Source organism: Chiloscyllium plagiosum, chromosome 26, assembly GCF_004010195.1.
Source record: "Chiloscyllium plagiosum isolate BGI_BamShark_2017 chromosome 26, ASM401019v2, whole genome shotgun sequence".
NCBI classification, from domain to species: Eukaryota; Metazoa; Chordata; class Chondrichthyes; order Orectolobiformes; family Hemiscylliidae; genus Chiloscyllium; species Chiloscyllium plagiosum.
In genome coordinates this window covers 16,299,324-16,314,235 of record NC_057735.1, presented here as the reverse complement: position 1 = coordinate 16,314,235, position 14,912 = coordinate 16,299,324, and the positions used below count along the sequence as shown (strand labels likewise).

The following is a 14,912-nucleotide window of genomic DNA, read 5'->3' as shown; positions in this document are numbered from 1 at the left end:
TAAGACGAATAAAATTTCAGGCAATTAAGAATGAGACAGCACTAGTTGTAAAGATGCAGTGCAGCACATCGCAATGAAGCTTACTGGTTTGGTTGGCCGTTGTGTTGTCCTAGTGTCGACATTAGCGGATATGTTCTTTCGGGGCAAATTGGGTATTTTCCTTTTGTAGGAAGTGATGAGCCTTGTGTTTGCTACCTGCTGATCTTGGTCCAAAGTGGGTTAATTTTCCCTGCAATAACACAATGGGAGGGATCGAGTACAAGTTGTAAAGTCATAGTCATAGAGTCGTCCAGCATGGAAACAGACGTTTCTGTATGTTAGAATGTTAGACCAGTAATTGATGATTCACTATGTCCCTAGTGAGTGATTGGGAAATACAGAGAACAGGAAGGATTATTAGGATGAGGATGATGAAAGGCATTGAGTGGATATGTTGCATGCAATAATGAGAGTTGTATTCCATGAGCTTTGGTGAGAATTGTGTGCAGTGGCAGTAAGTGCTGTGTGCAGTGGCAGTAAGTGCTGTGTGCAGTGCGAGGTTTTAGAAGGAAGATGGGGGCATTTATCCTTGTAGACAGTAGAAGATCACACATCTTTGTTTGCACTATTGCATGTCCTGTGTTAACTTGGGCAACAACTTTGGTTTGGGTTAGCTTTGCTGATCTGGCCTCCCTTGGCGGTTTGTGAAGGAACTACAAAATTTCAGTGTGAGGACCTGCAGCATCTGAAGTGGTAATGAAGCCACCATTTATATATGGTGACAACGCAGTAAACTCCAGAAGATTCCAGCAGTGTCAAGCACCTCCGTATCTCTAACCACACAATTCCCCAAAATAGATAGGCAGCAAAGAGCACAGTTGTGTAATTACTAAAGTGACAAGCAAAAAATTGCATGAGAGAAGTTTCTCTGAGCCATGGTGGATTGAGCATCATGAATCTCACTCGACAAGACACTTATATTAAAGATGGGAAAATACCACCCTTAGTGATTATATATCTGTAGTTGTGATGGTTTATCTAGTTGCTCATTTCCACCTCATACAACTGATTTGCTCTATGTAGATTCCAGACTGTTACTTGGGCTGATTCTTATAAACAGTGTTAAGCTTTGAATCCTGACTGGCTCTTCAATTTTCAACTCTGGCAATGGTTTGGCAGTTTTGTCAAAACAAAATTTGGCTTTCTGTCATTTCACCTTGATTTTGACACTTACGTCGTTACTACTCCTGGCCTCAGTAGCCTTTTTGCTACTGGTAAAGTAATTTGGATGCTGTGTGATATCAATCTTTGTACACGACTGCTCTCCAGTAGTACTACTTTCAGTAGGTGTGTTTCTCCATTTGAGGACTGCCTTGTATACATCTGTGCAGGAGTTTCTCTTTATGATTATATTGGTAATGTTCATTACCATGTCAGACATTCCATTTTATTGGGGAATATATGGATATGATTTAGTGTTGAATTTCCCAATGTTTTACAAAATAGCTGAATTCTTCACTTGTGAACTGAAAGTCATTCTTGCTAATCATAAAGCCTGTAAAGCTGTAACAACCAAAGTGTGCTTCTAATGATTCAACAGTCTCCTCAGTAGTTGTTGTGTCAGCTGCTCTCTTTCCGAGTAGTGAGAATAGTAGACTATTATGACAAGACAATCAATTCCTCTGAGAATGAAGAGGTTTATTCCCAGCTTTATCCACAGTCTATCTGAGATGTCATGTGTCATCAGCTACTCTTCAGCTTGCTTAGTTTGATAACCATTACAAGCACTGCACTAGTCATCCTTGATTTCATTGCCCATGTTTGGCTAGCAGAGAACTTCTCATTTCCTGAGATGCCATTCAATTCCTTGGTGGCTTGCATAAATACACCATAGTATCTCTCCTAAATCTTAGGATAAGGACTTTATTTTCCTTCGTACAATATGTCTTCTTGGGCCATTAATTCATCTCAGTGTTCCCGATAGAATCTTGTCACTACAGGTGCTTTTAGGATATTCTTTCATCACTACTTCTTGCAATACTTGGAAAGTTACATCTTCTTGGGTAGTTTATTTGAATTGAGAAGGCATATGCCTGTTTGATTCAACGTTTACGTTTGTGCTGTTGAATTCTAGAGAATGTTGAGCTGCTGCTTTACATTGGATATGAAAATTTTTCATATGCTACACCATTGTAGCATTTTCTTTCTTCAAAGGAATACTGCTCTGAGCAACATGTCAGCAACTTAAACCGGTTTCCCTTGCTTACTTCATGCCTGGATCAAAACTCTGCAGCTACAGTAGTATTCTTTGTGGATGCTTTTGAGCGATAGTAATGGCTCAAAGAAAATGCTTTTAACTGGCCTACAGTCAGATTTGGCTGTCACTTTGTCTGTTCCAGGTACTGATAAAAATGTTCAAAAGTAAAGACAATCATTTTTTTTAAAATCTGAAAGTAGCATTGTTTCGTTTGGATTAGCATCCTGAATGCAAATGAAACCAATTGTTTGACTGTATCTGAGTTGTTCAAAATCCTATCTCACTGGCGTCACACTGCAGGATTACATCAACATTTGCATCATAGCTGTTTAGCACTTGCCTCACTAGTTGTGTGATTTTACTGAATGCTGCTTTTTGTTCTGCACCTCAATACCACTGCAAGTGCTTGACATGGATTTGGTGTCATGGCTCACACTCTAACAACAAATTGAGCAAGATTGGCTAAAAAGTTGACAAATCCATCAAATAGTTATACTGCTTTTAAATCGGCTTTCACCTTTTCAGGATTCAGGAAATGGACTTTTACTGTCAGTATATTATATGTGTATTTGACACCAGGCACTGTTAATTGCAATGATTTCTTGCTCAGCTTCAGGTTCACACAAAGTGAGTTGGCATTTGTTGTGGTGAGGGGAATGTAGGAATCGTAATGGTAGGATGCACTTAGATCTGTTGTGGAACCCGCCATGGTTTATACTGGCCTGGTGGCAAAACAATGGGGCACAACTTAGGCTATTTCCATTTGCACAGGCTGGAAAATCTTAGTAAAAGCAAAATACTGTGGGTACTGGAAATCTAAAACAAACTCAGAAAATGCTGGAGAAACTCACTATTACTGTGGAGAAACAGAGTTAACATTTCAAGTCCAGTATGACTCATATCCAGAACAGTTTTGAAGAGTCATATTTGTTTCTCTCTCCAAGATGCTGTCAGACCTCTTGGAAAATGTTAAGTTCTTTGTGCATCTGGGGTGTACTAGTTCTTTCATCCAGGAAAGCACACTCAAACTGCTCCCTTTTAAAAGAATTAAAATCCATATCAAAAGAAAGCTCCATTTTCAGGCCTGAACCCCCAGGTAACCTCCACTATGGCTGTTCAATGGTCTTGAACCACTGGTTAAGGTAAAGTGATGATGACTTATGTAGGTACATAAAAAGGCAGAGTCCGGGCTCCATACCTTACATAGTCCAATGAATCCTAATTGTAAAGCTGAGTTCTGGTTCAGTTCCAATAAACATGTCAGAAATATGACAGGCATTCACCAAAGAGTCACTGCTTTTTGGTATCAGAGCTCTGAATTAGCTGGACGACAAGTTTGTGTTGCAAATGATACCAACAATGTAGCTTCAATTCCTGCACCGGCTGAGGTCACCATGAAGTTTCCATATCAACGTCTTCCCTCGCCTGAGATGTAGTGACCCTCAGGTAAAACCATTCTCTCTAATGAGGAAGCAGCCCTACGATTCCTTGGGACGATGATCATTTAACCTTTACCTTGCCAGATCTACTACAGATTTATTTTCACTGAATGATAATGACTAATCACAGTTGTTTCACCTGTGACCTAGATTTTGCAGTTTGCATTTAAAACTCGGATAGTCGAAGCATTTTAAAATAACAGCAAACATTATTACTACTTTGCTAAAAGCAATACACTGCACATGTCTGAAATCTGAAATATACTGACCCTGAATTCATACCAGATTTGAAACATTAACTTTGTTTCTCTCTCCATAGATGCTACCAGACCTGCTGAGTTTCTCCAGTGTTCAGTGTTTATTACTATAGTGCTATTTTATTCACATCAATATATACAGAACTCAGAGAAATCTAACAGACTGCAGTTATAGTAATGATAAATATTTTACCTGAATTTGTTGCAAAGCTCTTTGTCAAGATGTTCAATGTAGGATAAGCTCCTTGTTTGCAGTGATTAGAAAAATCATCAAAGTCAAGTGTCCACACTAAAGCTCCACCAAATTTGTTCTTCTTTATCCAGTCAACCTACAAAAGCAAATGAGGTGTTAACTATCTGTTGTAAGATCAAGTCTACACTCAACTGGGTGACCATTAACAGATTTTGTTGAACTTAACCATATACAAGGAATAGTAAGAGAAAGAATCTCTGATATCCTTTTGACTCTGATTCTTGTTCCATGTGATCTGACATTTCTAGAATATAACTTCTTATGCACATGCTCAGTACTCTTAGTCCTGAATTTGATGGATAGCATAGACGTCTCTGATGGAATAACTTAACTGCTTACCCTTGTATATTTCTGAAACATACATGATCCATTTGCTATACTTGAAAACACATACAATAATTTCTTTACACATCATGAGCTAAAACTTGCATTCACTTTCGAAATGAAGCATTCAATCAAATTCTCCTTCCTCAAAGTACTAGTCGACAAATTTGCCAGGTTCTCTACTGTTGTCAACTGCCGGTTTATATTCCCTTGATAAATACATATTGGGATATCTGCAGTGCCATTCATTATAAAGTTGGCCTTATTAGCAACTTCTAATAAGGACAATGCTATTTGTTTACCATGCAAGCTTGTTCTTGAAATAGGGCACAAAGCCATCCAATGGCTGCCTTTAATGGATCAGTTCATGATGTATATTGCACAAACTCATAAACTGGCCTAAGGATTTCAATTTTGTTCCTGAAAGATACTTGTCTCCCTCAGTATCTTGGAGGAAGAAAGGTCAACCATTTCAGCAACTGCTAATTGCTTCATGTTGTCTGTCACCATGAAGATGCTGCTTTCAATCCAAAAAGACATTTTGTCTATCAGATCAATGAGTAATGTGGTATGTGAATTTCAGTGCCGATGTGATGCTCGATGTATAGGCTGTATGTCCGAAATGAACTGATATATTGTTTTCAATCAGCAAGCCTGTCAGCTGTTCACAACTGGAAAGATATTGTAGCTAAAACTTGAAACACAATATTCAGGTAAGATCTGCTAAATATCCTGTCCTCTGAAGCCTGTATGCAAACAATATAAACTTCTGAACCAAGACCTACAGATAGTTCCTAATTTGTACTCTGGTTTGAAGACTGCTTGGAAGGTCAACTTTAAATCAGGTACTTTTCTGACAACAGCTTCATTCATGATAGGAAGAACAGCTAATGTGATCATTTCTTTAGCTGATGGCTCTGTATTTTGCTATGTGGTTACCAATAGTTCAGTAATCACTTTTAGTAGTTGGACATCTGCAACTCTTGTTTAAATTATGTTCAAGTTCCATTTGATGTTAGAATTTAAGCTTTTCTAAAACAATCCTCAGCTCTTGAAACTGTTGATTGAGTTTTTTGATATTTACTGAAAGAAGCCTCTAATGATTACATAGCTTCCTGATGAAACTCAATTGAAGACTTCAGCTAGCTGTCTCTTGAATGTTCAATATTGGCTTGATCCGGTTTGGAGTTAAGGGTCTCCTTTCCTCTGGATAGCTTTTTGTTAGCTTACAATGGTTGGTGTCTATTGATGAAATTAGTAGCATGAACATATCAATCTTACTTACCCTTTCTAATAAAGGGAAGTGATCCACAAACAGACAGAAGATACTTTGTCATCATGACATATTCAAAAAGATTAGCAAAATCCAAGACCTTGTCATTCAACAGATTATTTTCCTCTGTGGCAGTATTATTCTCCTCTACTTTTTGCTGAAAAAGTGTATTAATGGCAGAATTCATCTTATTTGGCTGCTCGCTGTCATTCTTGGTGATACCCATGCCTGATTCTTCCATGAAAAGTGAATAATTAGAAATATTCTGATTTGTCCTAGGAATTGTGTATATTCAGTGAAGTCTCATTTACTGGATGATGAGTATTTAATATTATAGAATATAAATAAAATTTAATATTATTTCTGCAGCAGCTGGTAAATAAAAATGTTTAAAGTTATACCCGCAGCTCTATTGATAATGAACAATGCTGGTTGGAAATGGCAAATAATCAATCAATCTCTCTTCCATTGCAGTGAAGAACGTGGACTTCTGTCCTTATTGTGTCCTGGATCTTGAAATTTGATGACACATGGAAAAAATTGAGGTAGCAATCATGGCATTAAATCTAAAAGAATGGGTATGCTTGTCCCCTATCCAGTTTAAAATTCGTTCTCTTGTCATTAACCATGACATTTATATGCTAGAAATCAGCTTGTGGGTCTATCACACTATCAAAACAAATATATCTTGGTCTTTGGTAACATCTACATCTCAGTTGCAGACTGGAGTGGTCTGTTTTTAAACTTTTTGGTGTAGATTGAAATATCCCACTGATGCTTTGGCAAACCACATAAAAACGCCATTTCCTTAGCCTTTAATTAAAATGCGTGTTTTGCTTGCAAAGTTCAATCTGTGTGGTGATCTGCATTGCTTTTAGTAATATATCCAACATCGTCACTACAAATCTCATATGGGCTCATCTTTCAAAAATCTATATTGGCAATTATTTGCAAGGTGGTATATATGAACAATTTATAAAATACTTGAGCCAGCTCCTGGATGTGCCAATTAAGCTATGCCTAGTCTACAATGAAATTTCTTCATAATTAAAACACAATTCAAAAGCCTGAAAATAAGATTCATTGTAGTTTATAGGCATAGTCTGTTTTGACTCTTAAAGTATGAAGGACAGTTAAGCAGGTACAGATCATTTGATTGCAAGAAGCATCATACCATCATCATTCGTTATTCATGTGTACATTTTCTGTTATGGATTATTTAATACCAATCAGAAGGACAACTTTCTTAGCTTGTGAAATTAAAGTAAATTGCTTGTCCAGCCAAGGACAGTTTCACAGCAAAGGGTAGGGAATGAATTTTTTAACTGAAATATCTTAGGTTCCTGTAGACACTGGTCTGCAGTTCCCTATTGGCTTTTCATTCTAATGTGACATCTTCCTCTTTGGTGAACTTTATACCAGATATTGTTTATGTGTTTGTGGGTTTCTTCTAATTTGTTGAGTTTTGTGATGACAAAGGTGTCTTCTGCATAGTGGAGCCAAAGCTTGGGCTGGATCATGGGAAGGGCTGTTCGTTCTAACCTTGCATAACTGCTTTTGCTAAAAGTCCTAATATTGGTGATCCCATATGCGTCCTATTGATTTGTTTGTAGATCTTGTCATTGAAGGTGAAGTGGGTTGAGAGGCAAAGATCTACAAGCTTGAAGATGCTGTCCTACAGAAAAGCGACACATACACACTGACCAGATACTCAACTAAAGGAGCAATTGTCCCAACACCCACAAATGGAGCTGCATCAGGACATTATTTAAACGAGCCATAACACACTGTAGCACCCAGAAACTATGAGCAACTGAGGAAAAACACCTATACAAGGTATTCAGGAACTACGGACTATGAGCACAGTCCGCTGCTTCCAGCACAACAGACCTAAACAAGGTGACACAACATGCCCAGAGCCTTGAGCCACCCTACCATACATCAAAGACATCTTGGAGATGACGACCAGAATATTCTGATCCCCAGGCATCATAGTAGCCCACAAACCTATCACCACACTGAAACAGTTCCTGATGAATTTAAAGGACCCTGTACCAACAATCAGCAGAACAAACATTATATACAAAATACCTTGCAAGGACTGCAACAAACATTACACTGGACAAATAGGCAGGAAGCCATTCACCAGGATACATGTGCACTAACTTACCACCAAAAGACATGATCAACAATCACTGGTATCTATACACACAGACAAAGAGGGACACCAGGTTGACTGGGACAATACATCCATCCTGGGACAGGCTAAACAAAGACACGCAAGGGAAATCTTAGAGGCCTGACATTCAAATTGGAACTCCATTAACATTTGTTGACCCCATTTACCAACCTTTCAGAAACAGAACCGGTAATGATATCACCTACCACAACATACTGAGACAGATAAATAGCAAGCAGGGCAGAACACCAAAGCTTCTTTAGAGGCTGACTGATGATGCTACCTATCATGGTGACACAACATCTGAGAACAAATCCACCAGCTCAGTGAGCAAATTTACCTGAAACACCTTCGTTTGGAAATTGTTGAAAACAAATAAATATTTATGTTACAGAATGTTTAAACAATATAATTGAAATATTTTCTTTATTGTTTAAAATAGCACAAAAATTAGATAAAGCTGAATAGCTACATTATAATATAAACTGTACTTTGATATTTATACTTTGTTCATCATCATAGCCAAGCCAAACACCATCCTTTACTGCATATGGTACTTTCTGTTCATCAATCCAGTGTTTTTCTGCACCTTTCAGAAAGTCACAGATCTGTTAATGAGAAAAAATTAGACATTGTTAGAGTATCCCAGCAGATCCCCCAAAATAGTCATTCACTGTAAGTTAGTTGTAGGCTACTCTGTTTATCCAATATAACATACAATGTCACATTTGATCTGATGTCATGACACTTCATAGGAGTCTGGCGTTAATGTGGGGAACTGTCAGAGTAATTGCCTCCTTGGCACCAAACCCTGCACAGCACTGTTCCACCAAGTTTGCTGTTCTGTCTTGTTGGTGGGACAGAATATGCCTAGGAAGGGTTATGAAGGAATCTAGAATAATAACAAAAACATATGATTTTCAAATTGACTCTGTCAGGTTGATGCTTAACTAGCCTTAGCTCCCCTAATTTTAACTGGGTTGGATATGCCCTTAGATTATCCTGTGTTTTAGTCAATGTTGGTTTTACTTTCATTATTGTTGCTTATAGTGGTTTAATAAAAGCGGGTTGTTTGCTAAGAGAGTCAAGTCAACCACATAGCTTTAGGTCTGGTGTTTTATACACACCTGGTAAGGATGGCTGATTTTGTTCCGCAGGGTATATTAGTTAATCAGTTTTATAATTTTCTATTCTATATTTACTTAACTAACTCAATTCAATTTACAACTAGCTGTGTGAAATTTAAACTCATGTTTATGGATCATTATTTAAATCTGCTGAATCACCGGCTTTTCTTAGCAGTGAAGGTTGCCAAAGTATAAGATTCGTTACGTCATTTGGAGTCATAGAGATGTACAGCATAGAAACATACCCTTCGGTCCAACCCGTCCATGCCGACCAGATATCCCAACCCAATCTAGTTCCACCTGCCAGAACCTGGCACATATCCCTCCAAACCCTTCCTATTCATATACCCATCCAGATGCCTATTAAATGTTGCAATTGGACCAGCCTCCACCACTTCCTCTGGCAGCTCATTTCATACGTGTACCATCATCTGTGTGAAAGTGCAGCTCCTTAGGTCTCTTTTATATTTTTCCTCTCTCACCCTAAACCTACGCCCTCTAGTTCCCGACCCCAGGGAAAAGACTTTGTCTATTTATCCTATCCATGTCCCTCAATTTTGTAAACCTCTATAAGGTCACCCCTCAGCCTCCGACGCTCCAGGGCAAACATCGCCAGCCTGTTCAGCCTCTCCCTATAGCTCAAATCCTCCAACCCTGGCAACATCCTTGTAAATCTTTTCTGAAACCTTTCAAGTTTCACAACATCTTTCCGATAGGAAGGAGACCAGACCAGAATTGCACGCAATATTCCAACAGTGGCCGAACCAATGTCCTGTACAATGCCCAAACATGACCTCCCAACTCCTGTACTCGATGCTCTGACCAATAAAAAAGCATACCAAACGCCTTCTTCACTATCCTATCTACCTGCGACTCCACTTTCAAGGAGCTGTTAACCTGCACTCCAAAGTCTCATTGTTCAGCAACACTCCCTAGAACCTTACCATTAAGTGTCTAAGTCCTGCTAAGATTTGCTTTCCCAAAATGCAGCACCTCACATTTATCTGAATTAAACTCAAGCTGCTACTTCTCATCCCATTGGCCCATCTGGTCAAGATCCTGTTGTAATCTGAGGTAACCCTCTTCGCTGTCCACTACACCTCCAATTTTGGTGTCATCTGCAAATTCACTAACTGCTATTGGGGAATTTGTCTGCAAGTAACAAATAAATCTGGAATTTCCAAAAAATAATCAATACATCTCTTCCTCAATATCTACTGATTTCCTAATTTTCTAAGATGCTTCTCGGCTCATCAATTGTTGAGCAATATACATCAAACATACAGTACTGCTTGCACATAATAATCAGACCCTATACATTATATAGCATAGAAAATAGAAGACAGAAATCTGGGCCCTCAAGTCTGGTTGAATGCGATTTAAGCTGAAAATGTGTTACCGGAAAAGCGCAGCAGGTCAGGCAGCATCCAAGGAACAGGAGAATCGACGTTTCGGGCATATGCCCGAAACGTCGACTCTCCTGTTCCTTGGATGCTGCCTGACCTGCTGTGCATTTCCGGCAACACATTTTCAGCTCTGTTCTCCAGCATCTGCAGTCCTCACTTTCTCCCTGAATGTGATTTAACATAATCACAGCTGATCATCCAACTCTGTACCCTGCTCCAGTTTTCTTTCCAAACCCTTTGATCCTTAGCCTTAGAACTATATTTGACTGTTTCTTGAAAACATTTAATGTTTTGGCCTCAACCACTTTTTGTGGCAGAGAATTTCAAAGGTTTACCACTCTCTGGTTGAAGACATTTCTCCTCAGCTTAGTCTGAAAAGGCCTACTCTATTTCCTTAGATTCTTACCCCTAGTTCCGCACTCCCCAGGAACATCCTTATCATTCATCTTATCTAGTCCTGTTTAATTATGTATGTTTCTGTGAAGATTTTACACTCTGCCCCACTCCACATTCTTCTAAGCTCCACTGATTGGAGTCTGACAGTACTCTAATTATATTTTGTATTGTTCAATTAACAAATATTTGCTTTAACATAATGCATTGCACTTAATCATTCAAAGATATTTCTGCCATGCCAGGCTGTCTGTAGTGAAAGTGTGATTGTTAATTGAAAGCTACTATGCTTGCAAAATCACTCTTCCTTGCTTGGTCTACTATGCGTGCACAAATGTCTTGAAAAAATGAATGGAGGATTTGTAAAAGCATGAATTACGATGATGTTTTGATTCTCTGGATGAATTACAACATACTTGCATCAACACACCTACAAAAATAGTGTTTACCACTGTACCACCAAAGGGCATTTCTTTTAAGGTTAAAAAAAAATCAACGATTGTGGAAAGAATTACTGGACGATTAAAAGCAAGTTACCCGACACTCAATGTTTGTATAAGCAATGGGGGAGATTTCTACAGATGAATTAGTGCTGGTGGTTGTGCACTAAGGTACGTTTGGCTGGCAAAAAGTAGCTGATCAGTATGTGGAGTGATGACTAGTTATTGGTGCAATGGCTTACTGTCTAACAACCACCATGTGATTAGCTCTCAGCTTCTGGGTTTGAATGTTTGGTTAGAAGCTATTGGACTCTGAAAAGGAAGAAACTGTTCTTTTCTCTGCATAAAAAATCCTCAGGTCTGAAGAAAACCAATTTATTTTGCCTGATCAGTTGGGGTAATCTGTGGTTCTTAACCAATAAATCACTCTGTTGGTGTGAACCAATCATATGTGCCTCCTGCAAGCAACTGAAATACTTGGAGAAGTAAGCAGGTCCTGATAAACCAACAGGATACGTGAGTGAGTCCTATGGACAGGAATCATTGAAATGATGATTCGGAGATGCCGGTGTTGGACTGGGGTGTACAAAGTTAAAAATCACACAACGCCAGGTTATAGTCCAACAGGTTTAATTGGAAGCACACTAGCTTTCGGAGCGACGCTCCTTCATCAGGTGATTGTGGAGGGCTCGATCGTAACACAGAATTTATAGCAAAAATTTGCAGTGTGATGTAACTGAAATTATACATTGAAGAATTGATTGACTGTTAAGCCTTTCATCTGTTGGAATACAGTGATAGTTTCACTTCTTTCATGTGTAAATCACAAAACCCTTTCTTTAAAAGTTGCATTCTCGGGTTAGCTGTTAACAATGGTGATAGCTAGACAATATGTTGAAGGTGTTAACCCCCTGTCTATGACCTGATGATTTATGTAAAACTCTGTTATCTCACTTTTTAGATTGGAATCAATCTAAACATCAGGTGATAGACAGAGAACACAGGGGGCTAACACCTTCAACATATTGTATAGCTATCACCATTGTTAACAGCTAACCCGAGAATGCAACTTTAAAAAAAAGGGTTTTGTGATTTACACATGAAAGAAGTGAAACTATCACTGTATTCTAACAGATGAAAGGCTTAACAGACAATCAATTCTTCAATGTATAATTTCAGTTACATCACACTGCAAATTTTTGCTATAAATTCATTGAAATGATGTTAGTCTTTCTCTCTTCTTATCTTACCCATCTTTTTGTGATAGTATTTGTTTAAGTGTATTGAGAGTTTTGTATAGTGGTTAGAGTTTTAAATAGTAGTTATATATCGATGAATCATAACTGCTTACTGTAGTTAAACTCTATTTATACATAATAAATAGTAATGTTTATAAAGTACAAAGATTTAATCCATACTTTTTCTCAACCTTGGTTTTAAAGACAGCTAAGTTGGGGAACTTTGCATACTTCTACGAAATCTTTAACTTTTGCGATGACTCTGGGAATAGTGGGGCTTGATTTCCAGCATACTATCCCAGTGAGGTTTAAACCATTTCATTCATCCATTTGTACTGTAAACAACCTGAAGTACTGAATGTCTCTTAAAAGATTTTTAAAAACTGGTTGAATGTATATGCAAGCCAGGTGCAAGAAGCCTGAAATAATGGTGGACTTACAACCAAGGCTTTGAATCACGGTTGACAGATCCCACAAAAGCTAGCAGCAAAATGAAGCAATGGTTTACTTTGACATCACTCTGATATAATAGTCCTCTACATTTTCAGCTAATATAAGGAATCTGGATGGCATTGTAAACTAACATATGTTCCTTTGCTGAAGGAGAGTCTTCAATCTCAAATTCTTTTTAAAGAGAAAAAAATCTAAGATTTCAACATTAAAGGGAATAGTGTTCCTCACATGCCCATGTGAACGATGTTGTAAACAGTTAGGCAATTACTGCTAACACATCCTCTTTCAGCAGACCCCCAATCCCTGGCAAGTTAATCCATCACTGAATTTTCAAATGGTTACCAAGTGGGCTACAGGTCATGCTGTCAAAAACAACCAACATTCAAAATTTTGAGCACTGTATAATTAGCAGTTTGTTTTGATTCACATTTGTTCAAAGAAAACTAAAGCTACTCAAGTTTTACCACCTCATAATTTGCGAAGAAGCCATCCTCTTTTGTGTATTTGCCTTTTGGTCCAGGTCCATTTGCTGGAGCACCAACATTTGAATTTGAAGAACTCAATGTGAAGCTTCGTCCATATGTTGGAATTCCAACCAGCAGTTTTTTTTGGTCTGCACCTTTATCTTTCCAGTATTTAACAACAGAATCCTGTAACAGGAGCAGTTAGAACAACACTGAGTTCAAGATATTAATCACCATTGTAAAACCGCTTTTCAAAAAATATTTCAAAATGTGGATTTTTGTTATTGTCTCGTGCCAGCACAATGTAAATAAGAGAATTTATAAACGTACAATATTGTAATCCAAAGCAACACCCTTATCAACATTGCTATGATATAAAGGACTGTTGTGTCCAGTGATGGCTTCCCAGTGACCATGGAAATCATATGTCATGACACTGATAAAATCCAAATATCTAAAGAGATGAAAATAAAGCAAGTTAAATCATAATCTCTACTAATACTAGTAGATCATAACAATAAACAACAACAGCATACATTAATACAGGGTAAAAACAAGGACTGCAGATGCTGGAGTTCCTTGGATGCTGCCTGAACTACTGTGCTTTTCCAGCACCACTCTAATCTAGCATACATTAATACAGAATAACGGCCAATATAATTCAGATTTATGGCACTCCTAAGAGCTACTCCTACCTATCGTAAAACAAGCTTACTTTTAGACAGTGTAACACAAATCCAGCTCAAGACAGTAAATTAAACTCCAAAATGTAAACCAGCACAGTAAGTCCATTTTTCACACTAAAATGCAGAATTAAAACTAGAGTAATAGTGCTTACAACTGTATTGAACATACCAAGAATATTAAGATCCATCCAAGTATTATATAAACTAATAGGAACTGACAATCTGCAGGAATTACATGGATCTTCTGTTGTAATTCTGGCTGAATACTCACAAAAAATAAACATATAATATCATAAACCAAAGCAATATCCTTATCAACATTGCTACAATATAAAGGACTGTTTTCCTCTCTGTTTAGAGCTTGTTGTTCACATCTTCAAGTCAGCATTGATGCTGTGTGTCTTGAGGCTGCCAATGAATATTTCTGATCATTTCATGATTTTTCAGCTGGACTTCATAAACAGCTGAGGCACTTTAAAGAATTGATACAAATAATATCAGGGAGGATCATCAGGTATGAGAAAAGTCTGATAAAAACAGGATGCACCCTTTTCATGAAAGAAACATAGAACATGGGTCAGTAAATTTGCAGATGATACGAAGATTGGTGGAGTTGTGGATAGTGAGGAGGGCTGTTGTCGGCTGCAAAGGGACTTAGATATGATGCAGAGCTGGGCTGAGGAGTGGCAGATGGAGTTCAACCCTGCCAAGTGTGAGGTTGTCCATTTTGGAAGGACAAATAAG

The 14,912-nt window shown here is 38.1% G+C and overlaps 1 protein-coding gene across 5 annotated transcripts in view; it reads right to left on the bottom strand.

Annotated features, from left to right (window-relative positions):
- The window catches only part of LOC122563135 (acidic mammalian chitinase-like), a 39,916-nt gene that overhangs the window by 1,898 nt on the left and 23,106 nt on the right, over positions 1-14,912 (bottom strand). For 3 of the 5 annotated variants that reach the window (XM_043716592.1, XM_043716591.1, XM_043716587.1), the window contains 4 exons: positions 13,813-13,936; positions 13,483-13,668; positions 8,453-8,569; positions 4,126-4,261 (listed from right to left, as the gene is read on the bottom strand). In XM_043716592.1, coding sequence (XP_043572527.1) covers positions 4,126-4,261; positions 8,453-8,569; positions 13,483-13,668; positions 13,813-13,936 — 563 coding nt within the window. Of the gene's footprint in view, positions 1-103; positions 230-4,125; positions 4,262-8,452; positions 8,570-13,482; positions 13,669-13,812; positions 13,937-14,912 lie in introns of those variants that run through there. The other 2 variants (XM_043716590.1, XM_043716588.1) reach the window with 2 other exon arrangements.